Below are 14982 nucleotides of genomic sequence, written 5' to 3' on the forward strand. Positions count from 1 at the left end.
CACACACACACACACACACACACACACACACACACACACACACACACCTAGGAGGTAACAGAATGACTGAAGAGGCAGGACATTCCATATTGATAGGTGGCAGTTTTAGTAAGCAAGGGAACTTACATAGGTGGTTTGTCTTGGATATCCACTCGCCAGAATCTTAACAGTTTATACAGCGGCCTTAAGTGCGGGAAGGGGAGTTGCACTTACCAAAAAAGTCCAGATGGTTTCAATAACACCTTACTCTCTCAAGGCTGCATCCTTCAAGTAGCACCTAGCTCAGGAACAGCGGGCAGAAAGTACATTCCAAGGACAGAACGGGTAAGGAGCCTCTGACTGCCTCAGTCCACCTCCTGAGTCAAGCCGAGCCCACGTCCAGTTGATTACTCCCCCAACACTCCCTAAGCTGAGTTGCTATGTGGCTCTGATTCTGTTTAAATGGAAGATATGCTGTATCTAGGAAACCTGAGGCGAGGCTAGAGAGGGCTGTGAGAAGGCAGGCGCCTTCCTCTCGCAGGACGCGGGGCAAGGAACTCTGCACGTCTGGTAAGTCTGTCTCTGCGGACGCAAATTTCAAGCACGCGGGGAGGTAACGAAGCGAACCCAGCGCAACTCCGCCTCCGGAAAGCGCCCACTCTTGGGCTTCCGGCACCGCTCCTGTCCCTCCAGGCACTTCCGTCTGAGCTGGCAGTTCGTGGACTGCGGGAAGCCACGCCCAGTTCTTCCGTTCGGTCTCTCGCCACCGCGTCCGTTAGCGCCACGAGGGTAGCATGGCAGGCGGCGAGTTGCGGGCAGCGCTGGAGCAGCGCCTCGAAGCCCTGGCCATCCGCACGGAGGTCGTGGAGCACCCGGAGGTGAGGCGCTCCCGCCGGGACCACCCCGGGAAGGGGTGGGCTCTGCTGCAGCTTCTATGGGGCGAAGGCGCTAAGCCTAGACGTCCCAGGGGTAATGTGCCGCAGAAACTTCCGTTCTAAGGCATTTCCCGGGATCTAGAGTACGAAGGGGACCTGAAAGTACCATCAAGGGCCTCTCCACTTAGGACGCTGATGTTATTGTGAAAAAACCTCATGTTTTCTTCTTGGAGTGATTTTTTTTTTTTTTTTTTTGGGCCGCGCCACGTGGGGTGCGGAACCTTAGTTCTCCACCAGGGATCCAGCCCGTGACCCCTGAACTGGAAGCGCGGAGGCCTAACCACTGGACCGCCCGGGGATTCGGAGTGATTTTTTATGTTGAGAACTAGTACAACATATTGAGAACTTGCGCATCTCAAACTGGCTAGGGATGTTTGGTCAGTGTGTTAACTTTATGCGTATGTAAGTTGCCAAGCAGTAAACCCGGCTTTGCAGTGGCTGCACGTGCATACAGGATGCCAAGGTTAGAGTTTGGTATTTTTTAACATGATTTATTGATGGGAAGATTTTTTTTTGCACATATCTGACGGAGCCAGTACGTAACCTGAGTGGTGCAAGGACAAAGTTTTTGCCCAACGCTTGAGTAACAGCTAATGATAATTAGCTAAATATGGTGATGATCTTCCAAGTTTAGAGAAAGTCATCAAAAGTATATTCTTTGACCCTTTTGCCTCCCTTATAGTCCACATACTCTCCCCCTTTTTACTGCGCGTATTGCCAGCTTTTCTGATTTTTTTCTGTATATTAGTCCAGGGTCTCATTCCCTGCCCTCACTCCCTCTCTGCGGTTATCTTTTTATAGAGTGGAGATCGTCATATGGCCTGGATGTAATGGAATGCCAAGGAATAGGAATCTGGGCTGCTATAAACTTTTTAAAATTAATTTTTATTGGAGTAGAGTTGATTTACAGTGTTGTGAGGGCTGCTATAAACTTTACCAAAAGTTTAATGGAAAAACAAAAACATTTTAGGAGTGTGAAGGCTTGGCCTGCACACTGGAATGGAGAACTGGTCTAAGAGAAACTATCAATACTTCCTGAGGCCCTGAGATGAGATATATTTGCTAATGGGCTGGGGATGGATCTCTACCAGTGAAATCCAGGTCATTGAGTACTCCCTAACCTTACACCCACCAGGCAATATACAGATAACTGTATGTGTGCAGTGTGTGTATACATGCATATTATTTTTAAACTTCTCATGTGATATTTCACAGGTGTTTACAGTTGAAGAAATGATGCCTCATATCCAACATTTGAAAGGAGCACATAGTAAGAACTTATTTCTTAAAGACAAAAAGAAAAAAGACTATTGGCTGGTGACAGTTCTTCATGATAGACAAATTAATTTAAATGATCTTGCCAAGCAGTTAGGTGTTGGAAGTGGAAATCTGCGGTTTGCTGATGAAACAGCCATGCTAGAAAAACTGAAAGTTGGCCAAGGCTGTGCCACACCGTTGGCACTCTTCTGTGATGATGGAGATGTGAAATTTGTTCTGGATTCTGCTTTTTTGGAAGGCGGACATGAAAAGGTGTACTTTCATCCAATGACGAATGCTGCAACCATGGGATTGAGCCCTGAAGACTTTCTCACATTTGTGAAGGAGACAGGACACGATCCCATAAGACTAAATTTTGATAAAAACTAATTGGGCTAATACATTTACTTCTGAAAGCTGTTTTTCTTACTTGTAATTATAAAAAGCATTAAAAGTGGTAAGATATATATAGCACCTTGGTTTGGTGACTACCTAAACTACTTAAGGAGCTATTTAACTATTTCATCTTAAAGGAGCTGTTTTTAAGAAGATATATTGAGGTAGTTTTAGTCAGCTGAGAGATTCCACCCTCCCCTCCCCCCATGACAATTACTTGTTACAGGAATGCCTTCAACAATTAAGGATGAATTAACATAGGGAGTTCCCTGGTGGCCTAGTGGTTGGGATTCCAGGCTTTCACTGCCTTGGCGCGGGGGAGCAATCCCTGGTCAGGGGAACTGAGATCCTGTAAGCTGTGTAGCAGCCTATATTAATTAATTAACATCAAAACTAAGATTAGTTAACTATCTAAGATTAACTATATTACATCTTCTGTAAGGTGTTATACTTGAAAAAAGCAAACTGCAAAAACAGCATATATAAAATTACATATATGACAGTGTACATACAGGGGAAAAAGAGGAATATGGGAATATATTCAACTGTTAATAGTGGTTATCTTTGAGGAATGAGGATTAAGGAATAAGAATTCCCCAGCAATATAATTAAACAAGGGGGCAAGGGCAAAACCTTCCTATTACCGGGTGTTTGTTTTTAAACCAATGCTTTTTTTTTCAGTGAAAAATAAGCTAATTTTTAAATAAAATTCTATAGAAAATTTTAATCTAGAAAAACACTCAAAGTAGGGATGGAAAATGTTATGTCATAATCATTATACTAATGAAATTATATTTTAAAACTCAGGAGCAGAAAATAGATAGGCCTTCATGTATACATACATACAAGAAGGATTTGCTTAGTCTTCAGAGGTTACAAAATGTGAACATGCTTGAAGAAGGTTCCTTTGTCCTCTAGGCTATATTAAATTTTACTCATCCCCTTTCAACTGTGGCATCTAAAGCAGTATAAGAACCCAGGATTATGTATTGTCAGTTGTCATATAGAGGCTAGTTCAAAAACAGAGGAAAATTGATGTACTTTTCCACCTCACTTAGATTCAAACAAAACCCCAGTTGAGGGTCTGACTAGACTAGGCTACAAAATAGCCTAGAGGTCTTAGGAAAATTCTCGTTTCCTCTAGAGTACAATCAAGTGGGATATTTGAGAGATAATCATATTTTCCTAAGGTTGAACACTCAAAAAAATATTTGCTTCTGGTAGGGAAATTGTACTTAATTTGTACCAATTTGCATTACTGAAAGGCAAAAGTAAAAACTTGTCATCTTTGGATATATGTGTAAACTACAAGTCTACTCAAGGCAGAATTTTTATAAAATACAGAATGGATTTAAGAGATGAGTTAGTAAGAAATATTTTCCATAAATGATAACCTTATTTCTGAGGTGCTATGTTAGTTTCTGCCTACTCTGTACTATCTCTCTAAGAAAGAGGAAATTTTAGGTTGCTTTGCATATAAAATTAAGGTTTAACGAACAGAATCAAAGACACTGAGGACCTCAGATAACTGGTCTAACTGTCCTCCCCACCTTATGGTGAAAACAGGCCCAGAAAGACTGACCTGCCCAAGGACACAAGGCAGGTTGCCATCTCTAACATTACGCCTCCCAAAGTCTAGATGTGAAAATGAAAGAGACTGATTTGTACAATCTATTATTGTATTTAAACCTATTTTGAGGTTGACAAGACTGATAGACTCTCAGTTCTCTCCCAAAACCTCCAATACTCATCCCAAAGTGATTAGGACAGAATCATCTAAACAAGGTTATATGTTATGAAACACATAAAATAGGTTTTCTAGGGCAAAGGGAAAGGAAAGAATAATATTGGGCTAAATTATATGTTATGATTGCCGACCACTTGTTATAAAAATCACCTCTTTTTATATTAGTTTAAAATTCACCTCTTGTTATATCAGTTTAACAAGTGAATGTTAAACCAACTTAATTTTTTTAGGAGAAATAAAGTTAAAAACTAAAATGAAAAATAATGAATGTTTTTAAAAAAAGACAAATGGGCCAAATGATGGTATCTATTTTGTTATAAACTGGATTTTTTGTTATGAACTGTGGCTTATATTAGGTATAGCCAAGTAATAAACATTTTGCCATTCAACTCCAAATTTCTCAGTAGCATTACTTTTAAAGGAAATGTTACATCTTTTATATTATTGGATTTGATATTTAATAACAGTTACAAGTACAATGGCAAACACTGAAAGAGAGAACCCTTAGTAGAAAAGAAAAAGACAATTTGAAATCACGTTTTGTTAAAGGTGTTGTAAGTGCAACTTTATCCATAAGCATTCCTTTTAAGGCATTTTCTTTGTCCAAATATCTCAACATGTACATCAAGGTTTATATTATAAAATGGGCTCCTTTTGTATTATTCATTCAAGGCTTAAAGAAAAAAATACATCTCAAGACTAAGTGTAGCAGAAAAGAAAACACAAAATTTCACTTTTCTCATAAAAAGTAACTTAAAATACAAGTCATTTAGCATACATTATTACTCCTCATTGTAATTCCAGATTTGGTACAATATCTTTTTCACTTCCTGACATAAAATTTTAAGACAGTGCAGGCTGTAATACTTCATTTGTGAGGTGGCTGCAATTCCGTAATATGCACAGTGATTTTTAAATAGGCTTTTACCATGCCTTGCATGAAAGGTGCTACATACAAACCTGTTTTGTGTACTCTTTGGTAACCACCAGTTCAAAAACTTGGACCGAACATTTCCACATTGCCAGATCTGAAGCACTTTATTGGAGCTCTGGGCCGAAGCTATTACCCTGTATATAAATTCTTTAGTTTCCGAGGGGGTTTGGGTATTGATTTAGAATAGAGCCAGATCATTAAAAGCATGTCAGGCCCCAGTCCGGAAAGTGGCCCCAGTTAGTTTCTAGTTGGCTACACTATTTTGTTTGGCAGAAGTGGTTTATCTAAGGGAAAAGCATGACTTCATACTAAGTTTGCTTCTGATGGTATCTTTTGGAGATGGTAAAATATTCATGGGTTATCTAATCCTTTCTTGAAATGGTATGAAAAAGGTGATTAATATAATTAGAATATTCCACTTTTGCAGTCTCAAGTATTCTCTTGGTTGTCTTGCTGCATTTTCTCAGGGTCAGCCCACTCAGGTTTAGTACTTTATAGGCTACCCTTTAGCATTTTCTAATTGAAGCAGTAATGTGCTGCCTCAGTCAGCATGTTCTCTATTTTAGGATATTAGTGTCCTGTAGAGACCAAGCTGTGATATCATACACCCTCACTGGGCTACCTCCTACTCATTAAATTTCAACTTTCAGTAAATGTCCTGGAATGTGTCCTAGTTGTGCAAATTAGATGCTAGTTAATATAAATCTAAGTTACCCACTCACTGTATTTAGCTAAAACATAATTTCTATATTTACTTTCAATTTATCCACCTAAAGATGAATTTACATTTTTTACATGCAAGTGTCTCTAGACTGCCATGATACCCATTATCAGTCTGATACTTGAATCTAGGGAGTCATGATGGAGACATGTTTCCAAGTCTAGAGAATAGGTTTTAAATATGTCTGTTGTGCAATATTTGTATTTTAGTAAGAATCCTTTGTATTTACATTTACATAGCACCTTTCATCCAAGGGTTTAAAAGTGATTTAACTTTACAGCATTACTTGGTGGCAAAACCTAAGTTAATGGTGGCATTATGAAGTCCAGGTTCTCTAACTTCCATTTCAGTTTCTTTTCAACTATACATGCTGTTTTTCATTAATGGTCTTTCTGAAAGTAGACTATGAACACAGCAGTGTTACTGGCCTACCAGAAAGAGAAAGAAAAAAAAGAAAGGTGTGAGGAAGGAGGGAGAGAGGGAGACATGTATCTCATGGCTACTAGGTTAGTGATGAAACACACAGTTCATAAACCACACACTATGGAATTATTCCAAAAAGATTTTTAGAGCTGGTAGTGAGAGCCTAAGAAGTATATTGTTAAAATTAAAAAGTTAGTATCTTTCTCATTTCAGACCTTTAAGATTATTCTGATATTTGTTAAATAATGAATTTGCATTAGTAAGTATCAATGCAGTTTTTTGACTTCATAAGAAAATAAAACTGTGATATAAAATTGGAACTACAAAAAAATTGATGTTTCCCTGGGTTGACTAAATTTACCTTTTTTTTGTGCTTCTTTCAAATGTTTAAGGTAACAAATGCATACAAATATTTCAAAAGTACCGATAACAGTTACCAACTTTAATGTATTATAAAGGACAAAAACAGAAAGATTTTTATTAATAAGTGATAACCTTAATAATAAATGAGTTCCTGGCAAAATGCAGATCATAGTAAATTATTTACATTATTTTTGCCATAAGAAAACTTCTTAAGCAACAGTCAGCTCTCAAGTTAAAAAAACAAACACATACATAACCCAGTACTAAAGGAGGGAAATGAGTTCAAACACAACAGCTTTATCTTGGGAATGCCATTTTCTAGAAAACCATCTTACTAAAAAAAAAGTTTCAGAAAAACACACTTTAATTACCTTAGATCCATGTGTGAATTGCTTAGTGTTGCTAGTGGGGGATACGGAAAGATTAATATCACTGTAAATTTTTTATAACTCCTATCTTATTATGGATTTTTCAGAGTTATCTCATAAACTGAATTTCTTTTGCAGTGCATCAAAATAATAGGCTTAAAAAAAAAAAGAATACCAACACATGCAGTCTGCTAACCAAATAAGGCTCTGACATGCCAAAACAATGTTCTCTGTATCTTGATATATAGTACATCCCACAACATACTACAGCATTTAATTTAGGTTTACACAACTAAATATAAATGGCTAGATTTAGACTAATACTTAGCAGAAGCATTAAGCAAACATGGATAAATTCATAAACAAATGATGAAAGAAGTATATTGTTCTTGGAGTACTTCTTGAAACCTTAAAACACTTGGTCCTTAGTGAGAGAACATCCTTTATTCAGTAGATCTTAACAGTACAATGTACAGTAAGTCACAAAACCTTCTAAAAATTTTGGCAGTTGACTCCAGTAGTGCTCCTTGATTCAAGGAAGGAATGAAGGTTTGTATTTCTTTCCTGCTCTAGTCACGAAGGATTGTTAAAGTCTTAAAGATTTTAAAAAGTGATTCCTATAGTTGGGTGTCTTGTTACTTCAGAAATAAAGGCTTCACACTGAGAAACTGAAGGACACTTTTCTCTCTGTATTTAGTTGGAAGGTAGAAAGAAGAAAGAAAATATAAGAAAAGCTTGAAGATAAGAGATATAAAATACAGAGCAACCACTAAAAGAACAGCATGCACCAGATAACTTCTATAGGGATGAGAGTGACAGAAAGTCAGAGACAATTTTTTTTTGAGTGGCTCTTCATAGAAAAGGCATTTAGTTTATTCTCCTCAATTATCAAGAATGTTGCACAGAAGTTGTATTCCTACCACAAAGAAAGACTTCAAACTGAAAATAATTTCTAAAACATTACTCATTAGTAAAATCAAATTTAAATTGAGGGGAAAAAAGAAAAATAATTTTTAAAGATTGGTTTCCTGCACTGATGGGCAAAATCTTTTGGGACTCACCTAATCTTGATTTACTAGTAAGACAGAAAGTCATGAATTAAAGCAAGCAATATTTACATCTGTTAATGCAATGTGCACTTGTTCTTATACTTAATGCAGTTAGTTTGTATAAATGAGATTAATCTCATTTACATTTTAAGCAAGAAACTCACCACTTGGCCCACATGTCATGTAGTGGGTAATAGAATTAGGAGCTTTGTTGCTCCCTAGACCTGCTTTTTGAATTTCTGCTTTCTTGTACTTTGTCCACATCTGCAGGAGAAAAGCATTTCATGTTATTTAATGAAAGGCTAAACAGAATACAATTCATGAAGGTAAGAAACTAAAGAGCTCTTGTTGAGTAGGGCAAGGAGAAGGAATCTAACTCTGGAAATGTTATTAATCTGATAGACATCTCTTTACTTAAAGACTGATTTTTATATTTTAAAAGCTATTAAGTAATATACTTATGCCCTCTTAGTGTCAGATAGGTTTACTTACTATGCTTATTTAACTAAATGGTCACATATAGTTTTAAAGTAAAAAATAATCTTGCATGCAGCAGCAGAAACATCCACAATGAAATAATTGTATTATTTACTAAGAAAACCAGGGCTCGAGGCATATTTTATTGGCAAATAACATACCTACTTACACTGTTAGAACTAAAATTGCTTTGATCAAAGGGGACCCAATGCCTAACAATATAAATTTACAATGTCACAAATAATAAGGGTGTAATTTCTAGAAATCTAAGCTAGGAATATGAAAGCTATTCAATTTCATCTAAAACTGCGGTACTAATACAGGCATACCTCGGAGATATTGCAGGTTTGGTTCCAGACCACTGTGATAAAGTGAATATTGCAATAAAGCGAGTCACAAGAATTTTTAGTTCCCAATGTATGTAAAAGTTGTGTTTACACTGTACTGTAGTCTATGAAGTGTGCAATAGCATTATATCTAAAAAACAAAGTACATACCTTAATTTAAAAATACTTTATTGCTAAAAAGTGCTAACCATCATCTGAGCCTTTAGCAAGTCATAATCGTTTTGCAATAGTAACATCAAAGACCACTGATCACAGATCATCATAACAAATATAACAATGAGAAAGTCTGAAATAGTCTGAGAATTACCAAAATGTGACACAGAGACACGAAGTAAGCACATGCTTTTGGAAAAATGGCACCGATAGGCTTGCTCAACACAGGGTTGCCACAAACCTTCAATTTGTAAAAAAAATGCAGTATCTGTTAAGTACAATAAAGCAAAGTGCAATAAAACGAGGTATGCCTGTAATCTGTGAAGCCGCTAGAGTATTATGGAGCTGTCTTGGAGGAAAAAAAGTGCAGCTGTTCAACTGAGTCAGAGTTGCTTCACTTTTATCTCAAAAAAAATTTTTTTTTTTTAAATTGGGGCATCTTTGTAAGACTTCATTCATAGAAAGTATTACGTTGATTTTTTTAAAGTTTGGGAAACACTAACTATATGATTTCTAAGGTTCTTCTCACTGCTAAAAATTTGATTTCAAGTGCTATCAAGAAACACAGGTAAAATAGTGTTTGGGGGGAATTTTATGACTCTACAGCTGGTGACAGTTTCTGGAGGAAGTCTAACCTGTATTCTTTGACATCAAGACACATGGACATGGTATGTATCTATCTGTCTCACATGCACAGTGTGTATGTTCTTTTGGAAAACATGCTGTATATATAACTATAGCCATTTGGGTTAGAAATACTTCTTTCCTGTAAGTCTAATATTTTAAAATAATCAGTTTTTACTATAATAGCATATGATTTCTCAATATATTTTTATAAATAAATTTAATATTTTAAACAGAGTATAAGGCCAGACTTATCTAAAAAGTTGAAATGGTTGTGAAATAATCTTTGACTAAATGTGGAAATTACACTAATTATTACATTTGTATCATATATGGCCCCATGTAATCTCACCTATATTTACCATTAAGTTTTATTATCAGGTTATGCAAACAGGGACACCAAAAACATTTGAAATGTTCGGACTGATTATGAAACAAGTGACAACAAAACAGACTGATGTATTCATGTAGATACTAAAAAATATGAAAAATTTCTGATTGTGTTTATTTGATTACCCACATTAAAAGCATTTTTAGTAAGAGCTGGCTATGAGAAAAGAAGAGAATAGCTTAATTTATAAAGGATACAAATGTCTTTCCTTCTTTCTTTTTTTTAAAAAGTTTTGGCTGTGCCACACGGTTTGCGGGATCAGGGATTCCTGGTTTTGCGACCAGGGATAAAACCTGGGCCCTCAGCAGTAAAAGCGTGGAGTCCTAACCACTGGACCGCCAGGGAATTGCCAGGATACACATTTCATTAAGCAAAGATTCTCTATAAATTTTGTTTTCTTTTGCCCAATTAATAACAATTTAATACAACATGTAAAATAATAATTTCCTCCCCATTTCTTCTAGATGCCAGGCTGCATGACTGTCAGTAATACTTAGGCTGAATCAAGATGGCAAAAACATTTCAGAGACAGAACTAAGATATACTTCTCTAGAAGTAAGTGATTCAGGGTTATGGGTTTCTTGGGGTTTCTTTTATTCTGGAATAAAACAATGGAAGTTTAGCTGATTCTGCTTTAAAAGTGCTATGACCACAGCAAGATAATTTTAAAGTTTATGACATAAGTCAGAGTTAGCAAATATTTTCTCTATCTTTTATGATTAATTTTTAGTTAAGAGCTTGCATTTATTCTTAATTCTAAAATTTGTTCTACTAAAATCATACTTGTTTGTTTAAGTGATTACAAATACTAATTTTGCATTTTATTTTAGCACAATGTACTCATTTTAGAAAATTCTGTTTTAAGGACATATATAATTTAGTAATAAATAAATTATAGAATTATATAAGTAACAATTTTCACCACTTTATAAGCGTGCTACCCTTTTTGAACAGAAGTAAAAATGCAAATTTCTCACACACTGAGTATGATTTGCTTTATTTCTCTTTGATTCTATATTAAAAAAAACCTGAAAAAAACTACTGTGTTAACTGATGCCAAGTAAAAAAGTCATCTTGAAGGAAAGATAGTACTTGAGCTCTTATATTTATCAAATGAAGAAAAGTGCAGAGAAGAAATAGAATACAAATACTCCTAGTCCCTGTATGTCACATTTAAATTTGATGTTTTTTTAAAAAAAAGAATTACGCTAAATTTATGAGTATTAACAAAGTTTTAAATCTGAACAATTTTATAAATATGAGTAGTTAATAACTATTTCTTTGAAAATAAAACAGCAGGCCAGAAGGCATAATTAAATGGCAAAAGAAAATGACATCTTTTTAACATAGTTTCCTTACTAATACTGTACATGCGCAATATGAAGTGCACATTTTGTAAAAAAAAAAAAAAAAGGAGAGGAAGAGAGGTAGGGAGAGAGGAAAAGGGGAGCAAAGGGAGGGAGAGAGACAATGAGCATTCTTTTTTGGAACCAATGAAGTAAATATGACTTGGAAATGCCTTGTTGGTAATTATAGCATGCAGCCATTTTAACATGCCTCTAGGTATCAAAGTAACAATCTCTTATTAGGTGACAAGAAATGTCAAAGAGGAGCATGTATTGTTAAGGTTCTTAAAGTCATGCAAAAAATGTACAATGCAATTAATAATTCATGCAAGCTCTGTTGTGGTTACATAATCACATTTATATACATGCCACAATGTACACCTGAACACTATCCACAATTTAAAAATAAAAGTATAAACCTAGCCAAATGATACTTTTCAACAGCAGCTCTTCAAATCAGATTAGAGAAGCACAGTGCATATCAAATGACATCAGTATTATATTGTGCAGTTTTGATCATACACAACCATATTCATACCAAACAGTTTGATTATCCTCAGAAACCAACAATGCAGCTTCTGTGTCATCAGGATAGAGGCATGCAGGAGTGATAAGATTATTGCTAACTACAGAAGACTGTGGGTTACTGTTACTGCAGTTCTGATGATCAGAAAACTGCTCAGTATCCTTCTGTGCAGCTTCATCCAAAGAAGCAGAAGCCTGGTCAGTTAGCCTGGTGACTGGTCTGGGAGGTAGCCCACTTATGTTACTAACTAATTGTGTATTCAGGGATAAAAATGGCTGAGATGGATAAGCCACAGTAAATGAGTCTATGCTATCTTTAGCTGATATTCCAAATGCATCATTAGACATATTAACAGTGGCAAAAGTTTGGTTTAGAAAATGTGACCTTTCTGTTCTTGAGTTTCTGGCCTGGGCATATGGAGACGTGGGCTTGTCTGTAGCTAAATCATTTTGTGCTTGAGAACCTACAGCATAAGTTGGACTGTGAAGCGGATGAGAGGACCACTGGTGTAAACGGTACTCACTAGATGCTGCAGTGATGCTGCTATCAGCAGTAGCTGGTGGTGAATCAACTGACATAGGTAGTCTACTGTCCTTGGTCAAAAAATCATGGATGCTCGTCCTTCGAGTAGTTCCTTCGGCAGTAGAGATCACACTGCTTGCACGAGGTAAAGTGGCATAGGGATTACTATCTTTTGATTGTCGTGACAGAGAAGTTTCTTTTACTACTTTTATCTTTCCTTGAGTGCCTAGTGTAGGCTTTCCAGAAGAACTAATGAAATAGGTATCTTCAGTCTTTTGAGGACCAGGTCTCACAAATTGTTCAGGCTTAGTTGTCCATCTATCATAGAAGTCTCCTGGAGTTTTTCCACTTACTGACCTGGCCAGACCACAGCTAACTGGTTTGTTTTTTCCCAAAAAGTCAGAAGAGACAGACAAACTTTTCATTACTTCATCTAAAAGATTCTCTTGACTTGAGGGCTTTATCTGTTTAAAAAAAAAAATCAAAGCAGAATAGTGAATACAGCCATGCTTTTACTTTCCTGATACACTAGACTGTACAATACAAAAATTGCTAATATCTCTAAACCCTCCTTAAAAAAAAGCTCTAAAGTTCAACCATAGAAATTTAACTTGTAGTGTCCATCTAAATTAAGGTCACCATAGATAAAACTAACCTGTATTGAGGTAAGCTTGTTGCTTTCTTCCAAAAACTGTTGTAGAGTAACAACTTCACTTCCAGGGGAACCAGTTTTGACCTTGTGATGTGCTCGACTCTCTAGTGTTTTGTGCTGGAGCACTGGACTTGATTTGGGCTGTCTTTTCAAGTATTGGATTGGACTGCTACCACTGCTGGACCACGCCTCATGCTCATGAAGCAGGCTAAATTCTCCACTGCTGTGGCTTTGTGGCCTGCTTTGGATATTAACTGCACCTGCTTTTGGAGTAAATGGTGTGTTAAGAGTTCAATAATAGAAATGAGATTAAAACTATGTAAGTACTGACATTTGTTGACTGGATTCTTACGAATAGCCAAACTGACTTTCAAAGCTTTATTCAGAAATGCTTAGTAAACCATGTTCATCTCTCATCAGTCTAACAAATGTTTACCATAGTGTGCTTCCTTATTTGTCAAGTTGACAAATATTATAAGCTCCACAGGGCAAAGACTTGCCATCACCACCATACCCACAGCCTAAACATATAAAGCAGGCACTCAATACATTTGATGAGTAAATGAATGAATAAACAAGGAAATAATACATTTTTTAAAAGTCAGGTTCAAATAATTGTAAAACACCTCACAATTTAAAACAAAACATGATTAGACAAATTTTTAATTATTTGAAAATGTTAAAACCAAAAACTCTTCCAAATGCTAAAAATTCTAATTCTTTGACTTTCTATGAGGTCTGTATTCCTTATCTGAAGGTTTATTTGTTGATCCTAAATGAATAATCTTAAAGAAATATTAAAAAAATTTAAACAGCAAGCATCTAAGGAAACTCAGATGGAGACATGTAATTACTTAGAAAATTCCAGTAAAAATATAAAATTAAGTATGTAGTATTTTATTTTTTAATGTCTGAATCATCTGATTCTCCCTGCTTTCCACTGTTGGTATGGTGGCTATACAGCTTTCAAAGACTTGGTTGAGGCTGAACAACTATACAGAATGCAAATTACTAGTTCTGGAAAAAAGCTCCCTAAAGTTTATGCTATTCCTTAACAGTGCTTATTCATTTTGATCCATTGCAAACTGTGTAGATACAGCATCAAGATAGAAAATGCAACTTTCCATGGTTTCCTAATCACAGAGAATAAAATGGGTCAGGAAAGATTTTGGCTCAAGCTATGTAACATTTTACAGGAAAAAGATTTTCTTAAATTTTCAAATCAGAAAAGACTTACTTACATTTCAGACTATATTTTTCTACAGGATATAAAAACATGATTATAAAAATGAAAAAATAATCCCTCCTTGAAATCAGATTTTTCAGATCATTGCAACAAAGTCAAAGCATTAATAATAAAATATAATCACAACTGAGACAAAATGATTTTATAATATGAAAAAGCAACAGAACAAATGCACTCATTATAATTTAACAAATCTGGACTGTAGAGAATAACTACTTTCACAAACCTTTATAATCTATTAAATAATTCCAGAATATGAGTAGGCAGTATACCTTTAAGGAAAAAGGCGTTAGTCAATACTTCCAGACATTTACATAAAAATTTCACCTTGGAATGCATATTAAAAAATTGAGGAAAAAGATATCTTGAACTAATTCTTTATATGAACTATGCACCCATTTGGCTCTTGTTACACTTACACACACACACACACACACACAATTGTCTTTTCAAATTAAAAAAATATATTCCTCCTTATTTCATGGATAAGAAAAGCTAAAACTATTTCTAAAACACCTTCTGTGAG

At 35.7% G+C, this 14982-nt stretch overlaps 3 protein-coding genes and 1 long non-coding RNA gene across 14 annotated transcripts in view; 2 read left to right on the top strand and 2 right to left on the bottom strand.

The window, feature by feature from the left end:
- Window positions 1–539, bottom strand: part of MTIF2 (mitochondrial translational initiation factor 2) — a 42563-nt gene extending 42024 nt beyond the window's left edge. The window contains exon 1 of the mRNA XM_027131708.1: window positions 214–539. The gene's annotated coding sequence lies outside the window, so the exon portion shown is untranslated. The remainder of the gene's footprint in view (window positions 1–213) is intronic.
- Window positions 540–722: 183 nt separating this feature from the next.
- On the top strand, window positions 723–4575 carry LOC113633531 (prolyl-tRNA synthetase associated domain-containing protein 1). The gene is made up of 2 exons (XM_027131733.1): window positions 723–857; window positions 2130–4575. Exons 1-2 carry the CDS (start codon window positions 774–776, stop codon window positions 2559–2561), a joined length of 516 nt encoding a protein of 171 aa, XP_026987534.1. The 5' UTR covers window positions 723–773; the 3' UTR covers window positions 2562–4575.
- A 272-nt stretch (window positions 4576–4847) lies between these two features.
- The window catches only part of CCDC88A (coiled-coil and HOOK domain protein 88A), a 195923-nt gene continuing 185788 nt past the window's right edge, over window positions 4848–14982 (bottom strand). For 6 of the 11 annotated variants that reach the window (XM_027131695.1, XM_027131694.1, XM_027131689.1 and 3 more), the window contains 2 exons: window positions 13214–13473; window positions 10715–13022 (listed from right to left, as the gene is read on the bottom strand). In XM_027131695.1, the coding sequence (XP_026987496.1) occupies window positions 12027–13022; window positions 13214–13473 (1256 nt within the window). In that variant the 3' untranslated portion in view covers window positions 10715–12026. Of the gene's footprint in view, window positions 7811–8336; window positions 8437–10714; window positions 13023–13213; window positions 13474–14982 lie in introns of those variants that run through there. The other 5 variants (XM_027131699.1, XM_027131700.1, XM_027131697.1 and 2 more) reach the window with 2 other exon arrangements.
- On the top strand, window positions 9754–12578 carry LOC113633534 (uncharacterized). Its single transcript, XR_003438231.1, has 3 exons — window positions 9754–9817; window positions 10629–10719; window positions 12497–12578. It is a non-coding gene; the product is annotated as an uncharacterized LOC113633534 (long non-coding RNA).

This window comes from Aethalodelphis obliquidens, unplaced genomic scaffold (genome assembly GCF_003676395.1).
Source record: "Aethalodelphis obliquidens isolate GAN/ISIS:26980383/991018 unplaced genomic scaffold, ASM367639v1 scaffold40, whole genome shotgun sequence".
Lineage (NCBI taxonomy): Eukaryota > Metazoa > Chordata > Mammalia > Artiodactyla > Delphinidae > Aethalodelphis > Aethalodelphis obliquidens.

What these genes read in the sequence shown, in the direction of transcription:
- LOC113633531 (XM_027131733.1), top strand. Translation starts at nt 774, where the DNA reads ATGGCAGGCGGCGAGTTGCGGGCAGCGCTGGAGCAGCGCCTCGAAGCC. An exon ending in AGGTCGTGGAGCACCCGGAG is followed by an intron (nt 858 to 2,129) that starts GTGAGGCGCTCC and finishes GATATTTCACAG; the next exon opens with GTGTTTACAGTTGAAGAAAT.